At 35.5% G+C, this 15,360-nt stretch overlaps 1 protein-coding gene across 1 annotated transcript in view; it reads left to right on the top strand.

Moving 5' to 3' along the window:
* Window positions 1-15,177, top strand: part of LOC149802092 (vacuolar protein sorting-associated protein 33B-like) — an 88,969-nt gene extending 73,792 nt beyond the window's left edge. Inside the window, exons 17-19 of the mRNA XM_089956490.1 lie at window positions 4,403-4,499; window positions 7,032-7,148; window positions 11,065-15,177. Of these exons, the coding sequence (XP_089812616.1) occupies window positions 4,403-4,499; window positions 7,032-7,148; window positions 11,065-11,165 (315 nt within the window). The 3' untranslated portion in view covers window positions 11,166-15,177. The remainder of the gene's footprint in view (window positions 1-4,402; window positions 4,500-7,031; window positions 7,149-11,064) is intronic.
* Window positions 15,178-15,360: the final 183 nt, after the last annotated feature.

Below are 15,360 nucleotides of genomic sequence, written 5' to 3'. Positions count from 1 at the left end.
GTGCAATGCAAGCAACTCGCGTACTACTCACTCACCATTCGTACCACAGAATAATGTGTATGGACACTAGACATCACTGTACTGAATCTAACACAAAAATGCTAAATGCACACAAACAATAACAAACAGTGGTTTACAAATACATGACACATTGATTACGCATTTAGCATTTATTATTTTGAAAGAGAACCTTGCGTTGATACATACATATTCATGTATAAAAAAAGAATTGTCAGCTGAATAGTGAGAATAGTTAAGAGTGTATGTATCCGTAATAGTCATACCATCGAAAATCTGCACAAAGAAACATAATTTCTAGAATTTATATGCTGGATTTCATTCTAATCCAAGAGTATATGTATCCGTAATAGTCATTCCATCGAAAATCTGCACAAAGAAACATAATTTCTTGAATTTATATGCTAGATTTCAATCTAATCCAAGAGTATATGTATCCGTAATAGTCATTCCATTGAAAATCTGCACAAAGAAACATAATGTCTAGAATTTATATGCTAGATTTCAATCTAATCCAAGAGTATATGTATCCGTAATAGTCATACCATCGAAAATCTGCACAAAGAAACATAATTTCTAGAATTTATATGCTGGATTTCATTCTAATCCAAGAGTATATTTATCTGTAATAGTCATTCCATTGAAAATCTGCACAAAGAAACATAATTTCTAGAATTTATATGCTGGATTTCATTCTAATCCAAGAGTATATTTATCTGTAATAGTCATTCCATCGAAAATCTGCACAAAGAAACGTAATTTCTAGAATTTATATGCTGGATTTCATTCTAATCAAGAGTCTATGTATCCGTAATTGTCATTCCATCGAAAATCTGCACAAAGAAACATAATTTCTAGAATTTATATGCTGGATTTCAATCTAATCCAAGAGTATATGTATCCGTAATAGTCATTCCATCGAAAATCTGCACAAAGAAACATAATTTCTAGAATTTATATGCTGGATTTCATTCTAATCCAAGAGTATATTTATCTGTAATAGTCATTCCATCAAAAATCTGCACAAAGAAACATAATTTCTAGAATTTATATGCTGGATTTCATTCTAATCAAGAGTATATGTATCCATAATAGTCATTCCATTGAAAATCTGCACAAAGAAACATAATTTCTAGAATTTATATGCTGGATTTCAATCTAATCAAGAGTATATGTATCCGTAATAGTCATTCCATTGAAAATCTGCACAAAGAAACATAATTTCTAGAATTTATATGCTGGATTTCATTCTAATCAAGAGTATATGTATCCATAATAGTCATTCCATTGAAAATCTGCACAAAGAAACATAATTTCTAGAATTTATATGCTGGATTTCAATCTAATCCAAGAGTATATGTATCCGTAATAGTCATTCCATCAAAAATCTGCACAAAGAAACATAATTTCTAGAATTTATATGCTGGATTTCATTCTAATCCAAGAGTATATGTATCCGTAATAGTCATTCCATCGAAAATCTGCACAAAGAAACATAATTTCTAGAATTTATATGCTGGATTTCATTCTAATCCAAGAGTATATGTATCCGTAATAGTCATTCCATCGAAAATCTGCACAAAGAAACATAATTTCTTGAATTTATATGCTAGATTTCAATCTAATCCAAGAGTATATGTATCCGTAATAGTCATTCCATTGAAAATCTGCACAAAGAAACATAATGTCTAGAATTTATATGCTAGATTTCAATCTAATCCAAGAGTATATGTATCCGTAATAGTCATTCCATTGAAAATCTGCACAAAGAAACATAATTTCTAGAATTTATCCACTAGACTCCATTCTAATCCAAGAGTATATGTATCCATAATAGTCATTCCATCAAAAATCTGCGCAAAGAAACATAATTTCTAGAATTTATCCACTAGACTCCATACTAATCCAAGAGTATATGTATCCATAATAGTCATTCCATCAAAAATCTGCACAAAGAAACATAATTTCTAGAATTTATCCACTAGACTCCATTCTAATCCAAGAGTATATGTATCCGTAATAGTCATTTCATTGAAAATCTGCACAAAGAGACATATTCATTGACAGTTACATTGATAACCATGACTTTGTAACACTGGGTTTTGAGCTTCACATTTCCCCTGCCCCCACCATCTTTCCACACTCATCCTGCATTCACAATTTTCACTTTCAAAGGTTGGAAGGTATGCGACTGCACAAAAATGGATATGAAAGTAATTTAATGGATGTGCACAAAAATAGATTTGAAAGGCAGTTGTATGTACAACGCCAGAGGCATAAACATTTGAGGCATGCCAGCAAAAAAATTGAACATGGGCTCGGAATCAAAGACCCCTAACAAAATTGAACACGAAAAATGGGTAGTAAATCTTTCAGGTAGGTAATTTAACCCTGTGGAAAAGTCAGTTCTGATGAAGGGTTGAATTTTTGTGTCACACCATGATTGTTACTGCTAGTGGAGATTATCTCATGCACCGAAGTTGCTTCGAATCAGATTATCAATCAGTCAGTAGCTGAGAGCCTGAGGGGTGAGGTTGCAAGAATTCTAAAGAACAGTAAACCTCCCAGAAGTAATGTAACTGTACAGGAGAGAATTGCCATATGGGATTTATTGAAAGATAAAAGTATAGTGATCCTACTGGCCGACAAAGGACACACCACACTAATACTCAACAGGGTTCATTATGTGATGAAAATGGAACAGTTGGTTAACAACAAAGACGCATATCAGAAATTAAGGATAGACCCTACAACATCAATTAAAAAAAAACTGATTTAGATCTTAAAACAAGGGAAGAAAGACCAAATTATATTTGACAACGTTGTTCCCCCCTTTGCTAAACACATAGTTGCCAAGTTATACATGGAGTTTTTTTAGAAAAAGACCTTGGAATTGGCCGAGAACACCATCTGTGTGGTTCAGATATGTGGATGATTTACATGAGTACCTTGTTCAGGAGTTGACCATCACATCACATATTCATTTCACTTTAGAAAAAGAAGAAAATGGCAAACTACCATTCTTAGACACGTGTGTACATGCAGATGATGATTGATCAGCCTAAGTCACCGTGTATAAACATTTGTTTGCAATCACCATCTGGTACACAAGAGGCCAGTACTGAGATCTTTAATGCACAGAGCAAACTCCCTAGTCACAGATGTGACAGATCAAATGGAAGAAGTAGTCAACGTGAAAGCTGCACTAAGGGTGGATGGCTATCCAGAGTCGATTTTCAAACTAACCGAGAAAAAAAGAAAACACCAAACAAAACCAGTAGTGGCCCAAATAGAGACATCATTGGTATGCCATATATCTTGAGAATGACTACATCATGGAAACAGGCAGAGTGTTAGAAACAAGGATTAGCACTAAACAGGGACGAGGGGCTTGAATTACCACTCATCTACACCAGTCTTTTCAGATCATGTGACCATTTTAAGTCAGATGATCAGCATTGGTATCTGAAGTGTGATATTGCTGAACATTTTGAACTTCAAAAATATTTATGCTCAGAATATGAGAAATTACTAATGATCACAGTTTGGAAGGGACTTAATGTGCACAAAAACAGTTTGGGATGGACTTAAAGTATCTGCAGCAGTAAAACATTATGCCCCATTTAATTATTGTAGTAGTAGCACAACAATCATGATTTAAAAAATGCAGCAGTTTTAAGCTAGTGATTTTTGAAGCAGTCAGAAGTTGATATTTTGCTGTACTTCTGCATCTGTGAGACTTTTGTTTATAAACTCAGGGATCTCCCTAAATGATAAAAACTTCTGTGATGAGCCAATTGTCCTTGTCATATAAAACATAATGCCAAATCAAGAAGAAGAAAAACAGCCATTTGAAAATTTAAGAGGACATTCCAAAAGTTTGATTGGCAAAATATTTCTCACTATTGCTTTTGGAACAGAACAGTGTATCTGGTATATTTGTCCTGGAAATTGACACTGGCCCATTGTTGAGAGATCCCTTCAAACTGTTTGACTAGACAAAATTATTAGTACTTTGTTTTGTCACTTTATCAGCACCCCACAACCTCAACCCCCCAAATCTTACTGCAAAAAGAAAGGGTAAGTTTTTCTGCAAGTAATAATTACAGTAGAACCTGTCTTGGAAAACCACCTAGTTTGCTGAAAGGTAATAGTATCTCAAGACAGGTGGTTTTTCATGACACTCATAACACTAAATGATCAGTCCATGCATTTAGAAACTGGTCTCTCAAGACAGGTGATCTTTGAAAGCAGTGGTATATTGGCACAAGTGTTACTGTACTTGCCTTTTGGCATGCATAAACTGCAGGATATGAAATAAATACTTACACTTGTATGTGTTTCGTAAGTTAGAATTGTTGCAAATTCTCCATTTCAATTTTAGTGCTTATCAAGAGAAGGTTTGGAAGAAGTTACTAAGAGCCTAATTGGGGGAGATAGAGATACATGTACAGCTGAAGTTAAGCTAAAAACTGTTAAAGGTAAATTTGTATTTTTTTCTTCTAATATTTGTGCAGAGTGCACATCTGTGTTAGGTCACAATTATGTTGTCTAAGATTAACATATTTAAAAGTGATTAATTAATTAATAATCGGGTAGTCACTGTTGCACCAGAAGATTTGAGTCACCGCTATTAACATATTTAAAAGTGATTAATTAATTAATAATCGGGTAGTCACTGTTGCACCAGAAGATTTGAGTCACCGCTATTAACATATTTAAAAGTGATTAATTAATTAATAATCGGGTAGTCACTGTTGCACCAGAAGATTTGAGTCACCGCTGTAGCTCACTTTGAATCATAAGCAGACCAAACAGCACAGATCCTTGCTTGTCTCATTCAAACAGCACAGATCCTTGCTTATCTCATTCAAACAGACCTCATACTTGACAACTCTGTGAGATCTCCTGAAAGCTACATTTTTCTTTTAATGGCAGATTGAAGATTCTCAAAATGTGGAAAAGTAATTTGATTGGTTGATCAAATGACATGGTATTATGGTGATGATAAGATGATGTCCTACTTAATAAAAACATGGACTGATGTAGAGACACCCCCTGCTTCAAATAAACATGGACTGATTTAGAGACACCCCCTGCTTCAAATAAACTTGGACTGATTTAGAGACACTCCCTTGCTTCAAATAAACATGGACTGATTTAGAGACACCCCTTGCATCAAATAAACTTGGACTAACTTAGAGACACCCCCTGCTTCAAATAAACATGGACTGATTTAGAGACATGCCCTGCTTCAAATAAACATGGACTGATTTAGAGACACACCCTGCTTCAAATAAACATGGACTAATTTAGAGACACCCCCTGCTTCAAATCAACATGGACTAATTTAGAGACACCCCTGCTTCAAAAAAACATGGACTGATTTAGAGACACCCCCTGCTTCAAATAAACATGGACTAACTTAGAGACACCCCCTGCTTCAAATAAACATGGACTGATTTAGAGACACCCCCTGCTTCAAAAAAACATGGACTGATTTACAGACACACCCTGCTTCAAATAAACATGGACTAATTTAGAGACACCCCCTGCTTCAAATCAACATGGACTGATTTAGAGACACCCCCTGCTTCAAATAAACATGGACTAACTTAGAGACACCCCTGCTTCAAATCAACATGGACTGATTTAGAGACACCCCCTGCTTCAAATAAACATGGACTGATTTTGAGACACCCCCTGCTTCAAATAAACATGGACTGATTTTGAGACACCCCCTGCTTCAAATAAACATGGACTGATTTTGAGACACCCCTGCTTCAAATCAATATGGACTGATTTAGAGACACCCTCTGCTTCAAAATTTGTTAATGTTTAATGATATCCGTTTAAGCTTGCAATTGAATTTGGTCTTGATTGATTGCATACAGTACAGATACATTTTGAGATAGTGAGAAATGTCTTTGTAGTCTCACTTCTACCAAGTTTAATTGAAGTGCCTTTTATGAAATTTCAAGGATTTATGTGAGAGTCTGTTTTAAAAAGATTCTGGCCTGGAGATTGAGATTCTGCTACCATCCAATCAGAAATATGCATTCAAAAGTAATGTCTTTTGTGATTGGTCAACACAATTCAAAAGTAATGTCTTTTGTGATTGGTCAACACAATTCAAAAGTAATGTCTTTTGTGATTGGTCAACACAATTTCAGGCTCAGATGTTTTATGATTTCCAGGTCAGATATGGCAATGCATTTTGCCTTGGAAGATGAGAATGTACATAGATCTCAGACATGGCACGTGTAAAATCCATCAAAGCACAATTCATGTAATAAGATAGCTTTCTGGAGATTTTACATAGATCTCAGACATGGCAGGTGTTAAATCCATCTGAACACTATACACATAGAGATAGCTTTCTGGAGATTGTACATAGATCCCAGACATGGCAGATGTTAAATCCATCCAAGCACAGTTCATATACTAAGAAGGTTGTAAACTTAACCACAGAATTGATTGACTGTGTCATGATTTAATTTACTGCAAATTCACTTTTTTGTGGGATACCAAATATAAATTTAAAAACCCAACAAATAGTATTTCTACTTTGGAAACAAGGGACTACTTCCAAAGTCCACAAATTTAAGTTTATTTTTTCTTCCAGAAAGCAGTGTGAATTGATACCCACAAAAATAAATGAATTCATGTTACATATTGCATGGACTGAAAAACGTTTTTAAATTTTGTGGAAAAAAATTAAAGAGGACCTTTTCTCACATTTCACAATGTGTATAATCATGTTTTTCAGTGTAGAATAATGATGGAGATTACCTCCAATTTTCATTGCATTATGTTCTGTTAGATTGTAATCATATTGCACTGGAACAATAATAGAGATAAACATTCATTAGATGTAGCGATTAAACCAGCAACAGCAGCCATTGAAACTTGTACAGTTTGAAAAAAAAAAAAAACAGCAAGTGGTATTCTCAAACAAAATTGACAGTAAATCTTTGATTTGAAATGTGACCAAAATATATTGTCTTTTGCAGTTGGAAAAGGGCAAGTAAGGCCAGGACCAGCCCCTGCAAAAGTTGTGCTTGTTTATTTCCTCGGGGGATGTACTTACTCTGAGATTATTGCTCTCCGCTTCCTTGGGAAAAAGACAGGTGCCATCCTCTTACTTAGGGATCTATCGGTTTGCTTGTTTGTAGAAAAATCGATAAATTACATTGTTTGTTACAGGATAATTCCAATACTGATACTATATCTTTCTTAAAATTTTAAACATAGCACACAGGTACAAGAATCCAAAGATTAATATGTTCGTAAATTTGTACATGAGATAAATTATAGAAATGGAGTTATAGTCATGTTTTATACTTCGCTGTGTGATTGTTTGAAACAAAGTAGCATTTCATTTCTCCATGAAATACATTATCTGATCACATTATAATTACTTTCTGCTTCCTCCAGAGTCCAACCAACTCTAAAAGATGAAATTATTTTTATTTATTTTTGTCTAGAGAGGATACAAAGGGGAGTAACTATTGAACATTACCTCCCCTTATGCTTACAAAGGGGGCCACCAATATCTTGAGTCAGCCCATCCAGCAAGTTGTACATCAATCACAGTACCCCATCCCAGCAGCCAACCAATTGTTCCAAACATCCAGAAATGTAAGATCTAAGTGGCAATAGGTCTATCTCAGAAATGCTATGTCCAAGTTAATGAGGAATGTCATTGCACCTTCTCTTCTTGACCTGGCTTCTTTGGCAATCTTTAGACTTGCAGAGAAAGCCAGAAGTGATTATGCATGGGAAGTAGTTACTTGCAAGGCAAAGGTTATAATTAGGGCACCTCACATCACTTTTTATGTACATTGTATATTTCTCTCAGAAATATATGTGATAAACTCTGTTCATGTTTTCCAGTGGAATTACTGTACATTGTTCAGCTTTGAGTACATTTAATAGGTTATCATTCTGCCTATTCTTATCAGAATCTACTATTTTGTCTATGTGCCTCTCTGCCTGCCTTCTCTCTTCCTTCTTGCTCCACCACACTGATTGCTTGTACACCTGTAATTTGTAACCTGTACCCTAGCATATTACTTTTTGTTTTTCATTATCTCTCTATATGGATAATTAATGAAAGTAATTTTAATTGAATATACTTGGAAACGGATTGATATGTTTATGCGAAATAAGTTATGCACTGATGATGGAATGGTGATTTATATTTGTATTAAAATGTATTTTATTTGTATACACAGGGTACAATATCCTTGTGATTTATTTCGCATTCTGCACAATAAACCCATTTTTAAACACTCGTTTAATTTGCATGTTACTAAGAACCCAAGATTAGTCCTGTAATTTAACAATGATGGCAATCTTTCTGTTTCCAATGCAATTACAAGGAGCCCTATGCCTGTTATTCCTGCCTGCTGTTGACTTTCCTGTGGGCACCAGACTCCTTCTCTTTCATCATGCTTGCATGGACCTATTTTCCCAAAACAGTTGGGTCATTTATGTCACTTCGGAGGAGCTGCAGATTTCATTTAATCAGCACCCTCCTCTTTCATCTTCCCATTTCATGACAGAAACATAAGGCAACCCTGTCAAGGTGAACATTATGCAAAAGGAGATAAAGCTTTTACTCCTATTTGGGGAAAGCAAACAAGAATTGGAGACAAGTCATTGACCTCAACAAACTAAATTTCTCCTAAATTTTAACGATGGCAAGATTCATCTGTCACAATGAATATGCAATAAGTCCTGACATTTTCATAGTTCTATTCACAAGGCATCATGCAAATACCTTACTTTGGATATTGTGGGGTAGTTTAGCAATTTCATGCCCTTCCATCTGGTTTCAATCTCAGCCCTTAAACCTTCACCAAAACATTGGACTGTGTCATCTCCCACTACTGTATGTTCTCCACAACAATGGTGGCATACTAAATCTTCTCCACAGCAATGGTGGTGTACTACATGTCCTCCACAGCAATGGTGGCATACCGGATCTTCTCTCCCACAACAGTGATGGTGTACTGGATGTCCTCCACAGCAATGGTGGCATGCAGGATGTCCTCCACTGCGATGGTGGCATACTGTATGTCCTCCACAACAATGGTGGCATACTGGATCTTCTCCACAGCAGTGTTGGCATACTGGATGTTCTCCTCTACAGCAATGGTGGCATACTGAATCTTCTCCTCCACAACAGTGATGGTATACTGGACGTCCTCCACTGCAGTGGTTGCATACTGTGTCCTCCACAACAGTGGTGGCATACTGGATATCCTCCACAGCAATTGTGGCATACTGGATCTTCTCCCCCACAGCGAGGGTGGTGTCCTGTATGTCCTTCACAGCAGTGGTGGCAATGTGGATGTCCTCCTCCACAACAATGGTGGTGTACTGGATGTTCTCCACAGTAATGGTGGCATACTGGATCTTCTCCACATCAATGGTGGCATACTGGATGTCCTCCTCCACAGCAATGGTGGTGTACTGTATGTCCTCCACAGCAATAGTGGCATACTGAATCTTCTCCTCCACATCACTGGTGGTGTACTGGATGTCTTCTACAACAATGGTGGCATACTGGATGTCCTCCACAGCAGTGGTGGTGTACTAGATGTCCTACACGTCCATGGTGGCATACTGGATCTTCTCTACTGCAATTGTGGCATCAAGATTGGGTAAGTTCAGTTTTGGTCCAAGATATTTACAACCTTTACCACATTTGTTTAGGGTGGATAGTCATTGTCAAAAACTGTGACATAATTCCTTCTCAACATTTATCACGAGTTTTTGACTTGTATTGACCTCATCTGTCATCTTCCCATTTGCTTAACAGTATCATTCATGCATCAGAAAAGATTTCTGTCAGGATGGCAATTTTGGTGAGCTCCTTCAAGTCCTTTTTTTTTCAGTGTGTTAATGGATATCTTTTATTTTGCCTACACTTATATGTGCACTCTGTAGATGGCCCTTCTGGCACAGTGGTGCCCATTCTCATAGTAGTTCAGATCATCAAATTACGATCTTGACTTAAACACTTATTACATCAATGGCAAGGAACATTGTGGCTTGTGATAGGAATACCTTTGAGAGCCCACAATTGGAGATCTCTATCTGCATAGATGACAGTTTGTCAGGTTGGGGGTGCACACTTGCTACCAGACATTTCAGCTCATGAAATACAAGCAAATCTCCATGAATATGGCTCTTGAATGTAATGTCGCAGTTTGAGACATAGTGGAGTCAGTTAGCTGGCACATCAAGCTTTTATGATATGGCTTCACAAAAAGAGCTCCTTCTTGTTCTGCCACTGGTAACATTATAGGCAGTTGCCATATCCTGATCATGACAGCACAATGTCAGTCCCAGGCATGACCTTGGAACTTTTGCTAGATTCACCTGGGAAACGTCTAAGGTAATAACCATGTGCAAAATCCCATAAGGATCTCCCTTGCACACATATAAAGACATAGCCTTTGCCTGTGTTTGTTTCATGTTAGGAGTTCATCTTTTCAGTTGAGCAATAATGAGGCTTCTGCAGTATGAAACTAGTTGAGGTTGGATGTTCAAGCATTTCCTCCTCCCCTTAAGTATCATCCTAATTTTATTGTGATAAGGAAATTTTGATAGAGAAAGGAAATTTTATAGTCAATTTCTCCAAAAGTACTTATCCTATCACATGACTATCATTTCCTTCCCTTCCGCACCAATGCAAGTATCCTTTTAATATTTGGCATGTGCATGGCCACTTAGTGGGCATAAGGGGAGTTGATCTGTAAGAGTTACTCCCCTTCATCTATATCATGCCCTGACAGAAAGATGCTTTTTTTGTCTTCAGTGAGTTCTAGATTCTGGAGATAGCAGAAAGTTTTTCCTAATATTAATGTGGTTGGGTAAGTATTTCAGAGAAACAGATTCTACTATAAAACTTCCTTTTTGCTAATTTAAACAAAATTTACATTTTTGTTTTGAAAACCTTGTCGTTTAAGAATTGTTTGCAGTTGAACAGGCTTTAAATTAACACCTGAATAAAGTATTCTTTTCTCTTTTCAGGCTACACATTTTTGATAGCAACAACCGCCATAATAAATGGACACTCTTTGCTGGAATCTATTGTAGAAAGACCTCTAAGCCCCAACTATAATTCACTATGAATATACTGTTAGAAAGAGAAAATATGTTGCATATATTACAGCCACTTCAGTCCCATAGTGAGCCAACTCAAACACAGGGACTCAGTTCATTCCATTTATTCTTGGAGATCTTAAATGACATAAGAATGTCATAAATATTCTTAAAAATTCCAAATGCACATTGCAAAGCATGCAGTGCATAAATATTATTGACTGAAGAGAACCATATCTCAAGCCCAGTCTTCTAAATTCCACTGATTTTGACTGCTCTAGGCAGAGAAAACATGGACAGCTGAGGATGCCTTAGTGCTGAATGCCATTTATCCTCGTGAACATTCTGTGTTTATGCTCATGCCCATGACGTTGCTAGATTGCCAATATCTGGAAGATTTTGCAAAACCATAATCGTTAAATATATATCACCAAGAAGCTTCAGAGCTATGTTCATCCACCATTTTATGGAAAATTCATAATATTAAGACAGGATTTTGTCCCAATTTGTACCGGACAGCTAAATATATCAATTAATCAAACTTTGTTTACCATACTAGATGAATCGTATGTTGTTTTACCCTGTGCATTTTTGCGAGTCACAAGAGTAATTGATTCCACCAGAAGTTTCACAAGGTGAACTCCCTGTTACTTCTTCATACCACTTATGTATGAGGGAGTTAACAGGAGAACATAATACAAAAGTTAAATGGTGGTACATATTGTTTAAGCTCATTTTATTGCAGCAAAGCTTCTGTTCTGAGTGATCTAGAAATCCTGGAACTTAGATCTGAATGATTTGGAAATCCTGGAACTTCAGATGGAATCTATAACTTCAGATGCAACTAATCTGGAAATGTAACTTCAGATGCAACTAATCTGGAAATGCTATAACTTCAGATCTGACTAATGTGGAAATGCTGTAACTTCAGATGCAACTAATCTGGAAATGCTGTAACTTCAGATCTGAGTGATCTGGAAATTCTGTAACTTCAGATGCAGCTAATCTGAAAATGCTTTAACTTCAGATGCAACTAATCTGGAAATGCTTTAACTTCAGATGCGACTAATCTGGAAATGCTGTAACTTCAGATGCGACTAATCTGGAAATGCTGTAACTTCAGATCTGAGTGATGTGGAAATCATGTATCTTCTTGTCTAAGTGATCTGGAAATACTGTATGGTCTTGTAATGTCAAAGATATAGTACTAGTATTGAGCAATCAGATTAAAAGGTCAGAAGTCATCCTTACATGCTAAAGTTGTCCTCAGCTAGAAGATGAGATGATGAAAAGAACTACTGAAGGCAACAGACATTGGTCTGAGAAATAGTTATGGTATTTCAAAAACATTGTATTAAACAGTGAGTCACATGGAAAGCTTATTCCTGATAATTAGCACAGTTAACTGGGTCTGACGGTTAAGTATATTTTGTTGGGACCAGATTTATATATGTATGTAATTAATATACTTACAGCAAAAGACTTAAATTTCACTCTTCATTTTCAATGGAAAAAAGGCAACATTTGACCTTCAGGTCATTATGGCAAGACCTGAACATTACTGAACATAGTGCATGCACAACTCCATTTACACATCTTTATATTGTGAAACCTACCAAACATTACCACTAGTCAGTTGAAATTTACAATGTAAATGAAAGCTAAAAACAAACAAGCAGATTCCAGGAACTGATGTTTCCCACTTTTCACTGGAGATAGGGGAGTGTATGTTTGTAGAGGAAAGAGCCAGATGATGTAGTAAATAAGGAAAGGAGCATTTGTTTCTTAAGACTGTCGATGATGTGGAACACAGGTGAGTTTGCTTCAACATAACACTGCATACAAAACTTGCTTGAAATAAAAATATGAACAAGAGTTACAGTGGTGAAACAAATGTGGGCATAACATTTAGTGGTGATGATTCAATAAAAAAAATAATAGAGAAGGAAAAAATGGAATTACCTTAAGTTATATCTTTATAGAGATGCATACAAAATTTTTATGAAATCTAGTAATAAAGGGAGTTATTGACTCAGGTATTATCAGCATAAAGTTGCATACCAAATCTAGTTTAAATCCCATAGGAATTAAGGAGTTGTAGTGGAATGTGGGCAAATCCAAAAATCAGGGGACATAATTTGCCTAAAAATGATGTTGCATGCTAGACTTCTAACTCAGCAACACTTGTAATCAAATGTAGCCTAGGAATCATCAGCATCAAGCTCTCTACTAAAATTTGTTTGACATCCAACAAGGTAGTTATTGTGCAGAAAAAAATTTGGGTAGATCTGAACAATCAGGGGTCATAACTCTGCTCTGACTTGAGAAGCTGGCAATTAAACTCCACTGAAGTCTTATCATTATTAAGATGAATACCAAATTTCGTTCAGACCCAGTAATAATAAATAATAAAATTATTCTACAGAAATTAAAGTGAATGGGTCATACAGTCTGGAAGTATAAAATAATCATGTAGAATACTAATAATTTAACTAGGTCAAGGTTTTAAACTGTCAAGCTACCAAATTTGGTTGAGATTCTGTCATGATAAATAACGCCTCATCAACATCAAATACTTGGTTGAAATCCAATAATAATTAAGTCAGTTAATGTGTAGAGGCATAATTGGGTGGGTCTGACATTATTAGGGGCCTATACTCTGCTAAAAGATGATGATCAACTAAGCCAAGTAAAATTAGGTCAGTCTTACATTATTAGGCACCAAAACTCTGCCAAACAATGGAGATCAACTAAGCCAAGTAAAAGTGGGCCAGTCTTACAATATTAGGGGCCAGAACTCTGCTAAATCATGGTGTATATCAACTAAGCCAAGCAAAAGTAGCTGGGTCCTAAGATATTAGGGGCCAAAGGTCCCCTAAATGATTATGTAGATTGTTGACAATCAACTGAACCAAGGTCTCGCCATTATCAAGCTGCTTACTTTATTAGGGTGAAATGCAGTAAGTCAAGTCATTTATTATATAAAAATAAAAGTGGATGGGTGGGAAGACCCAATTTAATATTCCCCATATTCTATTGAAGTGAAGGGGACAAGAAAAAGAAAACTGAACCAAATCAAAATAACAGACTTTACACACGAGTTGTGTACTGCCGCAGAATCTAAACATAAATAGTATACATGTGGATACATATATTGGTAATTTCCGAGAAGACATTATTTCTTAATATTAGAAGGAAAAGTTTTTTTTATAATTACACATTGAAAAAGAAAACTTTGGATCATACTTTGAAGAAAAAAATATTAGTTGTTTACAGGGCTTTGTGCAATATTGATGAAAATAAAATGTTTGTTTTTCCATTTTTTGTTTTTAACATTAAACTTGCTGCATGAGGAGGTTGTGATTATTAATCAGCAGTCTTACTAAGATTTTCAGAAAAAGTCGAGGCCATGGGCCTTTGGTCAGTTATTTGCATAAACTATGAAGTGTGAGTTATTCGAGTCAACACTTGATTGTATATATCTGTTAAGAATTCTCATTTGTACCAGATGTTTGTTTTTCAACACTGGATTTATGCTTGCTTAGAGTACTGCTTGTGTAACTCTTATATCCTTTTCTTAACTGTATATCTAAATGACAGGAAACATCGCATTATTTGTATATTGGCCAGCACACGATTCCAACCAATTTTTTCCCCATAAATAATCATACTCCATGCATGTCAACTTTTTTTAAAGTTTTATTTACCACCAGGTTATTTGTTTGGTTATTTGTTTGGTCATTCCTGATTACAAATTTGGCATTTTTCAAGCAATTTTATTTTCAAAAGCAATGAAGGTTCAAAATTCCAAGTTGAGATTTTTTAACAAAAATAACCCAACAAATGATTCCAATTAAACTGGATTTTGTTACTAGGGACCAGCTTTCAGTATCATGATATTTTAATAAATGTACCTTTGGTCAGATCATATTAAACTGCATTGACTTTATAGTGGAAAAAATATGCAAAAAATAAATTTGTGAAATGTGTACATGTTTATAAATTTAAATTCTGAAGAATAAAGAGAAAAGGAAATTTTAAGCCTTGTATTTATTTACTAGAGTTTTAATGGAGTAGTTGGAAAAAGGTTTGTTGAATTTTATTGTTGGTTCTTCAAGTTAAAAATTTTCATTTCTAAAAATATGTTTGTTTTCGTTTCCCAATGTATCTTTATATCCTGCAAGAAACGATGCAGCATCAACCATGAGAGTTGAGTAATTAAAA

This window comes from Sinohyriopsis cumingii, chromosome 4 (genome assembly GCF_028554795.1).
Source record: "Sinohyriopsis cumingii isolate HCF-2022 chromosome 4, ASM2855479v2, whole genome shotgun sequence".
NCBI lineage: Eukaryota > Metazoa > Mollusca > Bivalvia > Unionida > Unionidae > Sinohyriopsis > Sinohyriopsis cumingii.
This window is presented reverse-complemented; position numbering and strand designations above follow the sequence as displayed.